General features: G+C 58.7%; 1 protein-coding gene across 3 annotated transcripts in view; it reads left to right on the top strand.

The window, feature by feature from the left end:
• The window catches only part of ZFYVE28 (zinc finger FYVE-type containing 28), a 115,824-nt gene extending 106,497 nt beyond the window's left edge, over positions 1-9,327 (top strand). For 2 of the 3 annotated variants that reach the window (XM_041753643.1, XM_041753644.1), the window contains 5 exons: positions 2,665-2,798; positions 4,266-4,382; positions 5,483-5,587; positions 7,416-7,519; positions 7,958-9,326. In XM_041753643.1, the coding sequence (XP_041609577.1) occupies positions 2,665-2,798; positions 4,266-4,382; positions 5,483-5,587; positions 7,416-7,519; positions 7,958-8,089 (592 nt within the window). In that variant the 3' untranslated portion in view covers positions 8,090-9,326. Of the gene's footprint in view, positions 1-2,664; positions 2,799-4,265; positions 4,383-5,482; positions 5,588-7,415; positions 7,520-7,957 lie in introns of all 3 variants that reach the window. The other variant, XR_005987490.1, reaches the window with a different exon arrangement.
• The last annotated feature ends 3,822 nt before the right edge of the window (positions 9,328-13,149 follow it).

A 13,149-nucleotide genomic window follows, 5' to 3' on the forward strand; every position in this document is an offset into this window, starting at 1 on the left:
CCCGGGACTCCAGGATCATGCCCTGGGCCAAAGGCAGGCGCGAAACCGCTGAGCCACCCAGGGATCCCACCGTAGTCCTACTATTCAGATAAATATGATGATATTAATGCTTTGATCATCTTTCCCCATCTCTCACTATGTACATATGATATCTCTAATTTTTTAATACTATTTTTTATTTACTATTTTAACTTTTCTAGCATCTAACTATCCTTCTACAAAGTGGAAATTGTGGGGATCCCTGGGTGGCTCAGCGGTTTAGTGCCTGCCTTCGGCCCAGGGCGTGATCCTGGAGTCCCGGGATTGAGTCCCACATCAGGCTCCCTGCATGGAGCCTCCTTTTCCCTCTGCCTGTGTCTCTGCCCCCGCACCCCCCTGCCCCCGTCTCTCATGAATAAATTTTAAAAATCTTAAAAAAAAAAAAAAACAAGGTGGAAATTGTATGGATGCAACTGAATTTGTTGAGCCAACCCACTGTTGATAGGCATTTAGCTTGTGAGCTCTTTCCTCTATATGAGTTTGTTAGATGGTTATAATAAAAATATTCCTTTATTGTTTTAAGAGTACACTGCAGTGTATGTTCATATGCTTGCAGTTACGGTCACACTTCCATCACCCCGTAAGGAAACCCCATCTGCATTAGCAGGGGCTCCCCATCTCCCCACCGCCAGCCCCTGGCCGCCCTCCTCCACCCCCCGTCTCTATATATTTGCCTTTTCTAGACATTTCAAATATGTGGAGTCACCCACGATGTGACCGTGTCACAGCCTCATGTCTTCCTGGCCTTGCATCTCACGGCACACACACAACCTCCTCTTCTGGCTGAATCGTGTTCCACTGCATGGATGGACCCTGTTTGCTCATCCACTCACCTGTGGATGGACGCTTGGACTCTGTCCACCTTTTGGCTCTGGGAAAGAATGCTGCCGTGAATGTTTGTGTTGGGTTTGGGTCCCTGCTTCCAAATCTTCTGGGTAAAGCTGTCACCTGAGGCTGAGGATTCTGGCCGGTGACACTGTGAATGCTCTTTCTTTATTCAGCATCCAGGGCAGGGATGGGAGGTAGGGGGCAGCCAGGTCCCCCAGCCCCCGGGCCAAAAGTCAGGGGCCCTGTTCCTCAGGAGGAGGGAGCCGAGTGTCAGCCAGCCCAGCCCCAGTCTGCTTTGGCTGCTCCACCTTCCAGTGAAACATTAGATGCTCATAAGTGAATAATCCTTAATGTTAGATGCTGGGTGAAGCGCACACAGCCCCCGATGAAGGTGGGGAGCCCACAGAGCCTGCAGCCCCATTCAGCCTGGCCTTCCCCTGCACTGGGTGGGCCAGGGCGTGTCACATTTTTGTGCTTCTTGCTGGTCTTACGTCACAGGGTGCACCCCCCTGCATAGACCTGGGGCCGGTCTGTGTTTCTCCACTGTGCATCAGGGGCCCACGTGGCACCTTGTTGATTTGGCCACTGCACGACCCCTGAGCCTGAAGATCCGCTCATGTCTGCGGACCACGGGCAGAGCACCGCATGCTTCTGGGTGGCAGCCCCAGCTCATGCTGCCCCCATGCAAAATTCCCTCCAAGGTGCAGACAGACAGCCAAGGACCCCAGGTGCTGAGATAGGCCACTGGCGTGGACAGCAGACTAACTCCCTACTTGGAAGAAAGAGGAGGTGGTGTGGGCAGCGGTCTGCAACTTTTAAACGAATTATAATGAATATTTCCAGACAGATAAAAGGCTTGAATCTGTGAAACAGGGAGAGCATAATTAAAACGTCAGGGGGAAGGTTGGAAAGCAAAATGGAGAGATTTTCCTAGGTTGTACAACAGATGGGAGAGAGAAGAGAGGAGGTGAGTGATGGATGCCCCCCCCCAGGGGGGTCTGGCAGCCACTGGGCAAAACAAGGGAAAATATGTATATGGTGGGGGCAGGACTCTGTCCTACAACATTGGCCCACAACAGGAATTCACCCTCTACCTTAGTGAGGCTGGAGTCTGAAATTGGGCAGGACCACATCCCCTCCAGCAGCTCTGGGGCAGGGTCCTCTTCCCTGCAGGTACCCCTCAGCCTGTGGCCGCATTCCCTTCCCCTGCACCCTGGCCTCACACCCTCCTGCTCTCCTGTCCAACAGCATCCCCACATGAGGACACTTGTCCTTGGATTAGGGCCACCCGATAATCCAAGATGACTTTCTCCTCTCTAGCTGCAAAGACCCTTTATGCAAATAAGTCACACTTGCTGGTTCCAGGGGTCATGGTGTGGGCACATATTTGGGGGGCCACCATTCACCCCCACTGCATAGGGTGTAACTAGGTGAGTCGAATCTCCCTTAGGAGAAAGTCAGTAGATATGTTAATCCGGATGATAGATGACCCTGTAAGTCTGCACTGAGTAGTCTACACCCCACCCAGAGAGGGCAGGAGCTGAGAGTGAAAGCTGGTGGGCAGGGCAGGGGCAGGGGCAGAAGCCCTACTGTGCCAGGAGCTCCTTAGGTTCAGGATATCAGGACGCTGCTAACATCCTACTAACGTTGTGAAGCTCTTAAAGCTCGATACTCAGCTCCCGTGCACTAGGCACCTCCAAGGCAGAGAGCATTTTGTTCTCACTCATGGGTTTTCGGTTTCCAGAAGCCCCTGGCCATGCCCCCACCCCATGCATCCCATATTTCCTTCCTTGGCAGTGGCTCCACGGACAGATCCTGCTCCTCAGACAAGGCTGTGCTGGAGGCAGCCCCTGTAGCCACAAGGGAGAAGATCCGGTCCAGGTTCCACGGCAGCCACGACCTGATCCACCGCCTGTTTGTCTGCATTTCAGGTGCCCGGCTGGGCTGGGGTGGGGTGGACAGAGCTCCAGGGGGTGGGCAGCGCCCGGGTGGATAAGGTGTGGGGTGCAGGGGGTGCCAGGTCCCTCCCACCTTATCTGGGGTCTTCCCCCCACCCCTGTGTCATTTCTTCACCCCAACCCAGTGGGGAGGAAGACTTAAGTCCTCACTAGGGCCCCAGGTGTGACTGGGGACTCATGGGTCCCGTGGGGGCCTCAGCCACCCATGAGGGAGGTTCTGTCCAGTTGGTGGTTCAGTGGTTAGTGCACCCTGCCCAACTTTGTTTCCTTCTCTAGGGATGGCTACCTGCTGGGGGAGCGGAGGCAACCTAGCTGCAGGCTTGTTTCCCCTGGGGAGTTCAGAGGGCGTGAGCTTCTCTTAGCCCTGTGTTTAAAATAACTAACACATCCACGTGGTTCAAAGCATAAACGTGTGCACTGAAGCCCCCTTCCTGGCATCCTGCCTGCCCTTCCCGCCCCCACCCTTGAGAGATGGGCTCAGACGGTGCTTGGCCTGCAGCCCACTCTGGCCCGCCTGCTGGGCAGGAATGCTGCCTGTGGCCTGGCAGTCCCTGCAGAACCAGGGCTGTCCCGTGCTGCCGAGGGCACCGGGGCACTGCCGAGCCAAGCCAGGTGGGACTAGTCGCCCGAACTCAGGTTTTTCAGCTCTAGTTCACACAGGTTTGTCGGGGGGGTGGGGTGGAGGAAGTATTGTGCCCAGCAGGTGCTCAGTGCAATTGCCAGTGTACAAATCCTCCAGAAGCGCTGATGGCACCACTGTTGGTGGGACAGCTCACTGGGCTTCACATTCTGTGGGGTGCCCGCAGCTTTTCCCTCACTTTGCTGTACTTGGCAGCCGGGTCTGCCCCCCGAGACCTAACCTGGCTTTTCACTGAGAAACACCCTCATTTAGGGAGGGAAGAGACTTCTACAGTGAGGGTGGGGACATGCTCTCCTACTGGGGAGCTTCTAGGGATAGAGCAAAAGGCTGGGCACTGGGCACCCGCTGTGGGGGGTGCCACCTCTGCTCCCCTAGTCACACGGATCCTCACTGGGGCCCTGCCGCCAAGGTGATTGCCAGGGGCCAGGGGCCAAGGGTGCATCTCGGTGCACGTGTGACTGTGTCTGTGGGCTGGCCACAGCGGGGCTCCAGGCTCAGCCCTCAGGGAGAGGCTGGACCATCAGGGGTGATGGCTGTGACCCTAAGGATGAAGGGCACAGAGGATAACCGAAGGCCAGTGGCAGGGCTGTCTGTAAGTCTTCTTCCCTTGACTCCTGAGCTTTCACTTGAGCCAAGCTGTGGCCGGGGGGCTGGGTGGCCTCCTCTGGCCCTGGCCAACCTGAGGGTGTGTTAGTCTTGGGCCAAGAGCTCTGGCAGCGGTGGTGGCATCCAGCTGGCTGCTGCGCTGAGCCTCTGTGGCTGGTTGGCTTGACCTGTCCTCTCTTTGTCCTCCTCTCTAGGGGTAGCTGACCAGCTGCAGACAAACTATGCCAGTGACCTGAGAAGTATTCTCAAGACCCTTTTTGAGGTCATGGCCACCAAGCCAGAAACAGATGACAAAGAGAAGCTAAAGAAGGGTGAGTGTCACCCAGGGCATGTCTGTGCCAACCCAGGAGCTGTACCTCCCCACCCTGAGCATGTGCACACAGCCCTACATAGCCCCCTAGCTTTTACATGTCCCCCCCCCACTCCAGCCAGAACCCACTTGGCACTGCCAGGCTCCCTGCTAGGGACCAATGGGCACATGGCACAGGCCTCAGGAGGCCGCCTGCCCTGGCACCTCTGCAGGTGGCTCCCAACCCCACACGCACAGGCCGTGGCCTGAAGTACCTCTTGGCCTCCCCCTGTAGGAGCCCCAGCAAGGTCACCCAACTTCCTGGGGCCAACAGGCTGAGAGGGGCCATGCCGTTCCCCTTAAAGTTGAGACCAGACGTGGCACAGAGTCACTTCTCCCGAATTCCATCTGCTGGAGCTGTCAGAGGCCAGCCCAGAGTCAAGGAGGGGACCTAGGTCCCCTCTCCATGGGGGAAGTGGCCGTTTATAACCTATGGCTGCCTATGACCTTCCTCACGTATTTACAGTTGTCCACACATCTCAGGCACAGACACGCACTCACACATGTATGTTTGCATACTCCCATGTGCATAGGGTGGGGAGGGAGGCCTGACCCCTGCTCGTCCTCCCCTGGCCCTGGGCTGAGATACCTGTTCTGGGTGAACTACCTGTCCTCACAGGGCGTCTGGACACACAGGGTATCCTGCTCAGCCCTAGAGCCCACCCCCTGCCCAGCAGGGAACATCCTAGCTAGTGGGGAGGAGAGAGAGCAGTCACCCCAGCTCTGCCTCCTGGTATCTGAACCACCAGCCTGTCAGGGAATTCTGGGCAGAGCTGCTTCTTGAAACATCATGATTCAGAAAAGGTAGGTGATGCAAAGCAGTTCTGTAAGCAAGGATGGCAGGTTCCTCGGCTTCCGTCCAGGCCTGACACCTGCTGCCTCAGACTCACAGCCCGGGGGGACCTTCCCACATGTAGACAGTGCAGGAGCTCTGGGCTTTGGGGGCCTGTTGGCTGGCTACAGGGCAGCTGACCCCCACTGGCCACACTGCTGCCCACATGCGGGTGGGCCTACTGGGACCCGTGCTTGTACATCAACCTCTCCCTTTCCTTTCTCTTCTAGTGACCCAAAGCCTGCGGAGTGCGGCCTTAGAAGACTGTGCCCTGTGCCAGGAGACCCTGTCGTCCTCTGAACTGGCAGCCAAGACCCGGGATGGGGACTTGGAAGGTGTGTGTCAAGTCTGTGCTGTGTGCTGGGCAGGGGGCAAGGACCCCATCTGGACTGTCCCCCTCTCTTTCCTGGATGCAGAATTCATGACAGCACTACTGCTCCAACTGGGGTTCCCTCCCTGCAGGGCTGCAGGCTACAATGTATGCTCATATGGAAGCCCATGGACCTTGCCCCCTAGAGGTCAGACCTTCTGGGGACCTGGTGGCTTAGTGACCAGAGCAGCTTGGGGATGCCAGGCAGCACATCTGTGGGAGTGGGGGCCCCCCAGGAGTCTGGAAGGGGCTGGAGGCCTAGGAGAGGTGCCAAGATGGATGGTAGCCACAGGCCTGCCCAGGCATCAAACATGAATGGGGCCCAGAAGGAGGCTGAGGTTGACCTCACGATAGGCCTGAGGTCACAGCCCTCAGGGCTGACCCAGCTGGTACCCACCTCAGGGCCTTCCTGGTGCCTCCCAGTACCCTGGAGGTGCCAGAGGCTATGGGCGTGGGGTGTCAGGAGAAGCACAAGCTCCTTGTCCCAGTGTTCTAGAAAATCATACATGATGGTACAAAGTACCTATTATAGGAGCTTGGGAATCCTCTGCTCAGGGAGCGTAATGTGAATGTAATGAACTGCATTGCCCAGTGCACAGGCAAGGGTCACATCTTCCCTGTGGGTTGCAGCCCACCCTCCTCCTTGAAGTGGCACCCCTGGACAGGCCCAGGAAGCCCTTGGGACCCTTAGAGTCCTCTCCAGGAGTGTGTCTGGCCTAATCTGTCTGAGCGGAGGCCCTGACCTAATGAGGCCCGAAGGAGCTAGCATTGCCATCCAGGATTTCCCTGGGGCCAGCCTCAGATTTTACACAGGGGATGGCAAGCATGAGAGACGACCTCCCAGTAGTGTGGGGATGAGCTGACTGGGCCCAGAATGTAAGCTGGGAGAGTTGGTTCTGTGCAGGCAGGCAGGGAGCAGGGCAGATCCTCCAGGGGAGTAGGGAGGCAGGGGACCCCAGGCCCTTCTTGGACAGCAGCCTTGCCAAGCTCTGTTTGGAGGCACTGAGGATGGGGCCTAGGGATGCAGGCCAGTGCCCACGTGAGCATCGAGCCTGGGGGCCATGTGAGGCTGCACAGACCACGTCTGAGCACATGCTGTGGCCCGGGGGAGGGATCTGAGATGCTGTGCCCCCATGGCTGTTGGTGCTAGCCTTAGGGCCTGGCACTCTGTAGTCACCTTGATGCCTGAAATGAGAGGAAACTGCCCATCTCGCTGTGTATAGCAGCCCACCCACTCCACCCCGTGCTCACGTGCCTCCCAAATTTCAGAGCAGATCTCCATAGAGGCTTCTGTCAGCGAGGGCCTCAGGAGTTGAGCTAGGACCCGGCCACATGCAGCATGGAAGGAGGAGGTGGCCCCTGGCCCAGCCTGGCCTGCACGCATGTCAGGGAGGAGGCAGCTGGGTGTCCCCCTGGGCCTCCAGGACCCCAAGAGCCTGAGAACTGCAAGGCTGGGGGTACTTGAGGCCCCCATAGAGTGTGCCTAGAGCTGAGCAAGGGTAGGGGGTGATTTCTTCATTTTGCAGCTACCGCCTCTGCCCAAGGGCTCTGTCAGGCGAGGTGCTGACAAGACAGGCTCCCCACCAACCTCATCCATCTGTGTGATGCCGCCAGTCTCCCAAGACTGAGACTGTAGCCTGTAGCCAGTAAGGGGGTCCAGGGGAGGCGAGGGAGGAGGAGGGCCAGGCCATCCAGCCCGAGGCGCCTGCGCACTGCCTCCCACCCCAGCCCACCTGCTCCCCGCTGGCACCCTGCACAGCTCCCTCTGGCTGACCGCACTCTCACTGTCACAGATCCACCCGAATGGGTGCCAGATGAGGCCTGCGGCTTCTGCACTGCATGCAAAGCGCCCTTCACTGTCATCCGCCGGAAGCACCACTGCCGCAGCTGCGGGAAGGTGAGAGGGATAGGGTGGCCCAGGGACCATGGCTGGAGCCACCCCAGGGGGCTGTGCACAGAATTCAGAAGTCAGGACGAATGCCCCAGGAGCCCGACAAGGCCTTGAGGGTCTTTGTGCAGACGTCCCTGAGCCTGGGGCGCCACTCTGACCTGGCACAGGGTGTGGACCTCAGACACAGAGCCCCTGGCCACTTGAGAGCCGGGGACGTGGAGGGAAGAGGGTCTGAATGGGAGCCTGGAGCAGCCATGGAGTGGGGTCAGGCCTGCCAAGATTTCTGAGGGTCCCAGTCCCACTTCTTGGTCCCACATAGCCCCACCACTAATGCCCTGCCTGGTTTCGGAGGGAGGGGTGAGGTCGGGAGGGGTGAGGTGCAGAGTCGGGGGCCTGCTGGGGACCCTGGCTCACGGTCCCCACCACCTGGCCCTTGAATTCCAGATCTTCTGCTCCCGCTGCTCCTCACACTCGGCGCCGCTGCCCCGTTATGGGCAGGTGAAGCCTGTCCGCGTGTGCACGCACTGCTACATGTTCCACGTCACACCGTTCTACAGCGACAAGGCGGGCATTTGACACACAGCCCTGGCACTCCCCAGACCAGCCAGGGCCTGAAGGACTCCCAGGAAGGAGGTGCCGCTGGCTGTGGGAGGGTTTTCACTGCATTCATTGAACTGCTGCCACCCCCACTGGAGGAGGCTGCAGGCTGCCCAGACTTCCAGAACATCCAGCACCTCCGTCCCACACACCCTGGCCCCCCGACTTGTGGGGACCCCCAGCCAGCTGTAGGAGCTGACAGGAGGTTGGCTTCAAGAAGTGGGGGTATCCAGGGCTGCCAGGTGGCTTCCTGGGCACGGATGGGCTCTCGTCCTGCCTGCCCCTTGCCCCTGGGCCCCTAGCCCGCTGAGCCCTGCCCTGAGGTAGAAGAGCCCACTCTTGCCTGGGGAAGTGGGGGTTGCACCCAGAGCTAAAGCCTGGGCAGAAGGTGGACACCTCCAGGAAAGGGGCCAGGCCTCAGGGTCCCCTAGGACTTCCCCATGCACTGCCCATTCTCTCTCCCTGCTCTGAGCCCATGGCTGCACCCTTGTTCCCCAGCACTGCCCATCCCTGCTCCCCTGGGGACCTTGGCCAGACAACAGGCATCTTCTTTATTCTCAGGTGGGGAGATGCAGATATACACCCAGCTCCTCCAGGCCAGCAGGTGAGCCCCTGCCCGAGTGTGCCCACCTGCTGACAATATGGGGGCAAATGGCTGCCCACACCATGCTGAGACCCAGCTCCCCAGGTTCTTGGGCCTGGGCTCCCAGGGGCCAAGGACCACTGGATGTTGCCCACCTGCTACCATGACCCCCTCCCCTCTGTCCCTCTCCCAGGGGACCCTGGCCCACCTCCTAGACCCTGGATTGGCCCAGCCCCTGGGCCAAGGCAGCCAGCGGGCCCTAGCACGGACACCTCAGGCTTAAATCTCAGGCTTCACATTGCAGTGACGATTGCAGCTTTATTTTTAGAGAGATGGCACACTACTGCTTCTTTTATAAGAAAATCCAACTACTGCTGAACAGTGGGTACACATGCACAGAAACGACTTCTGGGGTGGAAGTATACAACAGAGGGAATATTATGTATTGAGATTATTTTTATTTTCTAAATGCTGTAATTCGAAGCCATTTCCATAAATCTCTTTAAGGATTGCAGACACTCGTTTCTGATGTGAACGCGGTCTTCTTTTTCTGTCTGGGAAGTGGTGGTGTTCTTGCTAATATGCGTTCTCCCCTAGGAAGCATGGGGCTTCTGCACTCTTGGGACAGGCTCAGGGCTCCCACCAGCCCTTAAGTGAGGGGTGGCCAGGCTGCCCCCTCACAAAAACCCCATCCCATGTCCTGTGAGGGCTCCGGGGTCTCCACTGCCTGCCTACTTGCCCAGCCCCTTTTCTCATGTGTCCTTGGCTCAGACCCCTGGCCTATGTGTGTGTTGAGGGCTGTGCTCTTGGACCCCCCCACCTTGGAGTATCCCCCACCCTGATCCAGGGCTGGGCCACCCACCTATCTACGGGCTGCCTTCTGGAGTGCCCTGGGGAGAAGGCAGGCAGGCTGGCTGCACCCTGGGGTTGCCATGGCAATGGCCCCTTCCTCTGCTCTTGGAGGCTGGTCTCCTGGGAATTGGGTGCCCAGTCCCTTGGAGGTGAACACTGGGCCCCCAGAGGATAGGGAATGGCTGGGAGAAACCCCAGAAGGCACCAGGCTCACTTTCTTCCTGAGAGGTGAAAGTGTTTAGAATTTGGGGGCTCCCTAGGAGCCATCCTGAGTCTAGGAGCAGAAGAGAAGGAGTGTCTCCAGCTGTGCACCTGGACAGAGCCCCTCCCACCTCTGGGGGTGGCTGCAGCTGGCGTCTCACTAATTGGACAGCGGTGCCTTCTGGAAGGTCATGTGGTGGGTAGAGGCAGCTCCTGCTGCCAACTGACCAGGAAGTCAGCTCCTATGGAGAGATGCTGTGGGGTCCGCCTACCTCTCCACAACAGACACCCCCAGTTGTCAACTTCCAGACTGAAGACGTGATGAGCCATTCTCATCCTCCCGATCACGCTGGGAGGAGCGGAGACCCAGGGAAGAGGGTCTGCCTGCCCTGGCATAGACAGGCCCCCCTCCAGCAGGAGAGCTCTGGGTGTGGCTTGAAGCCAGGAGGCCCTCCACGTGGACTTGGCTGTCTATGCATCCCCACCCTGGGCTGCCCCTCGGGAAGATCTCAGGCCACGGGAGTCCTCAGCAAGTGTGATTAGCAGTACCATTTGTTCCTGACTCCAGAGACTTTCCATGCTAAGCTAGGGATGTGTGGTCACTCTGCCCTCCTGCAGGGCTCTCCACACCCCAAGGGCAGAGCCAAGACCTGGTGGGAGGGGTGTAGTCCAACACAGAGTCTCTTCCTTGGGAAGGTTCTAGAAGGAATGGCCTGCTGCCCAGCACAGTAGGGGCTCAGGACCAGGAAACCTTGGGGTAGGGACTGGGAGAAAGCCCAGGGATCAGCCCTTACAAGCTGGCCTCAGGCCTTGAGCAGACAAGCCTTCCCCGAGCCTCCAGTTCCCCTTGTCACTGCCATTATGGCCTTCTGAGTGCTGTCCCCTCCACTCCCCTTGACAGTCCCCTGAGGAGGCAGGACCTCAGTGTCATAGGTGGAGAAACAGGCTCACAGAAGCTAGTAGGTGTTGTTGGCCTTTAGGAGGGTCCCAGGCAAGGCAGGAGCAGCACACACCAACCAGCCCCGCTGGCTGTGCCTAGAGAGCCACTTCTGAAGGCAACTCTGCAGACAGGAGCCCCAACAGGATCAGAGAACCTGTGGCACCCCCTGCCTGGCATCAGGTGGAAGGGGAGGCTGCCAGGAGCTGGGAACACCTGGGTTTGTCTTGCCCACCTCGCCGCTCTCCTGAGCTGTGCACAGGCCCTGGGAGAAGGCCTTCTGTGATCCCCAACACCACCACCCCAAGCTTCTGGCAACAAAAGGGGGCCCAAGGCCTGACTGGGCCCCACAGGGGCTCAGGACCTGGATGCAGCCTGTAGGATATGGAGTTAGAGGATAGAGGGTCTGGGCAGGGAGCACCCATGGCTCTCTATATCCAGGGAGGCCCTCAGGCATCCCTGGGGCAGAGAGAGCCTCTATATTCAGCCCTCGGGTGGGTAGATGGGGTAGGGGAGGAGGGGGTGCCCATCCAGTGCCACCCTCCCCTGCAGGCTCCGTCCAGAGCGCCCCCCGCCCCCCCCAGCTTCTAGAGGTGCCCCTGCTACCTGCCCCCATCATGGCTCACCTGTCCCCACTGACAGGTACGGTCACCCTACCCTCAGCCTGGACATGCAGGCAGGCAGCCACTGGCACCAGCTGTGTGGCCCTGGGTGGGGCAGGAGCACACAAGACAAGGACTGTTTCATGTCCTGGCTGCTGATGAAGGTGATGGGATGATATCACCCCAGGAGACCACTGGGGGAGCAGGCCTGGAGGGGTACTCCCCTTCTTCTGGGGCCCAGGACAGGCCCCTTCCAGGGTCTTCAACCCCTCCAGGGTCCCCCACCCTTTCCGGCATCCCCTCCCCTTTCAGGGTTCACCCCCCTTCTCCTTCCACAGTCCTTCGCCCCTCCAGGGTACCCGCTACAGCCCCTGATGGCCACCAGAGGGCGCCATCCCTGCAGTCTGCTCTCCAAGCGAGGCCTGGCTGCCAGGGCAATGGGGGCCCGCTGAGAAGGCCCTGGAGGCGGGCCAGAGGGCCCCCACTCAGCAAGCACTACACATCGGGCAGACCACATCCATGATCTGTCTGAGGGTGGGGAGGAGGGGTCCTGCTTGGAGCTGGATACCTGAAACCACCAGGGCTGGGGCTGAGGGCTAATAGCACCAGGGAGGCAGGTGGTTTCTCTGCCACTCCCAGCTCCTCTGGTTCCCTGGACTCTGTAGTTAAGGAGCTGGGGAAAGGTGAACAGTACTCAAAGTGCCTGCCTGTGCCAACCCTATGACCCAGAGTCCTGAAGGCACTTATCTCTTCAGAGGCCTACCCAAAGCCACCTCCTCTAGGCAGCCTTCCCAGACAGCATCGACCCAACCCCCACCCTCACATTCTCAGAGCACAGCCTGGGGTCAGCAAAGCTCTCAGAGCCTCTCCTGCCTCTGAGACTAGTGAGGGGCAGATTCTAGCACAGAGCAGTTGCTCAAAGTTAATGTCACTCCAAAGACAAAAATGCAAGCAAGTCTCTGGATTCTGCTGGTATTGCTCACTGCACCTGAGCTGGGCAAAGATGGACATGCAGACACTGCAGACCTGCCCTGCTCTTGGGGGTCTGCAGGTCTGGGCAGAGGTGGGTGAGCTGGCTGGGTGAGCTGGGCCCTGGGGGATAAGCAGGATATCTGTGGAGAATAGGATGCTAGGGCCACAGAAGCACAGAACAGCCCTGAGAGTTTGAGCAATGGTGGCAGTCCTGGCAAGGATAGGGTACAGATAGGGATCACGGCTGGGTCACCCAGGCACCAAAATCAGGCTTTGTTCTGAGGGCACTGGGGGGTCATGGAAGAGTTCTGAGCAAGAGAAGGCATGGTCAGATCTGTGGTTTGGACACCTCACAGCGAGATGGGTGGGTGGGACAGAGCCCAGGGTCCCATCAGAGGCGGTAATGTGGTTTTAGACATAGAAGCTGCTGGATGACCAGGTGCCCAGGTGTGGGGAGCTGGTGGTGGGTTTCAGGGCCTCCAGCTTAAGACTGGAAGGTCTCTGCCCTAAGACCACATGTAGCAGGCAGGTACAGCCTGGAAGGCCCAGAAAGCTTCCTGGAAGAGGTGGAGGAACAGGCCAGAAAAGCCTAGGCCAGAGAACCCCAGAAGGCAGTAGTGGGAGAGGAGCTTTTGGGTTGGGCCTGGAGGCCCCTATTGTCTGTGGGAGGGAGACCTGCCCACCTAGCCCTGGCTACCCTCAGAGAGGAGTGGGCCCACAGCCATCAGTGGCCTTGGAGCAGCAACAAGGCTAACACCGGTCCCCGGTCACACCCCACATGGGCCTGGAAGCCAACTAGGTCCCTGGCCCTGAGCTGTCAGAGCTTCTGGCCCTCTGGATATCTTGGCCACACATACACATACACACACACACACACACACACACAAATTCA

Source organism: Vulpes lagopus, chromosome 4 (genome assembly GCF_018345385.1).
Source record: "Vulpes lagopus strain Blue_001 chromosome 4, ASM1834538v1, whole genome shotgun sequence".
Lineage (NCBI taxonomy): Eukaryota > Metazoa > Chordata > Mammalia > Carnivora > Canidae > Vulpes > Vulpes lagopus.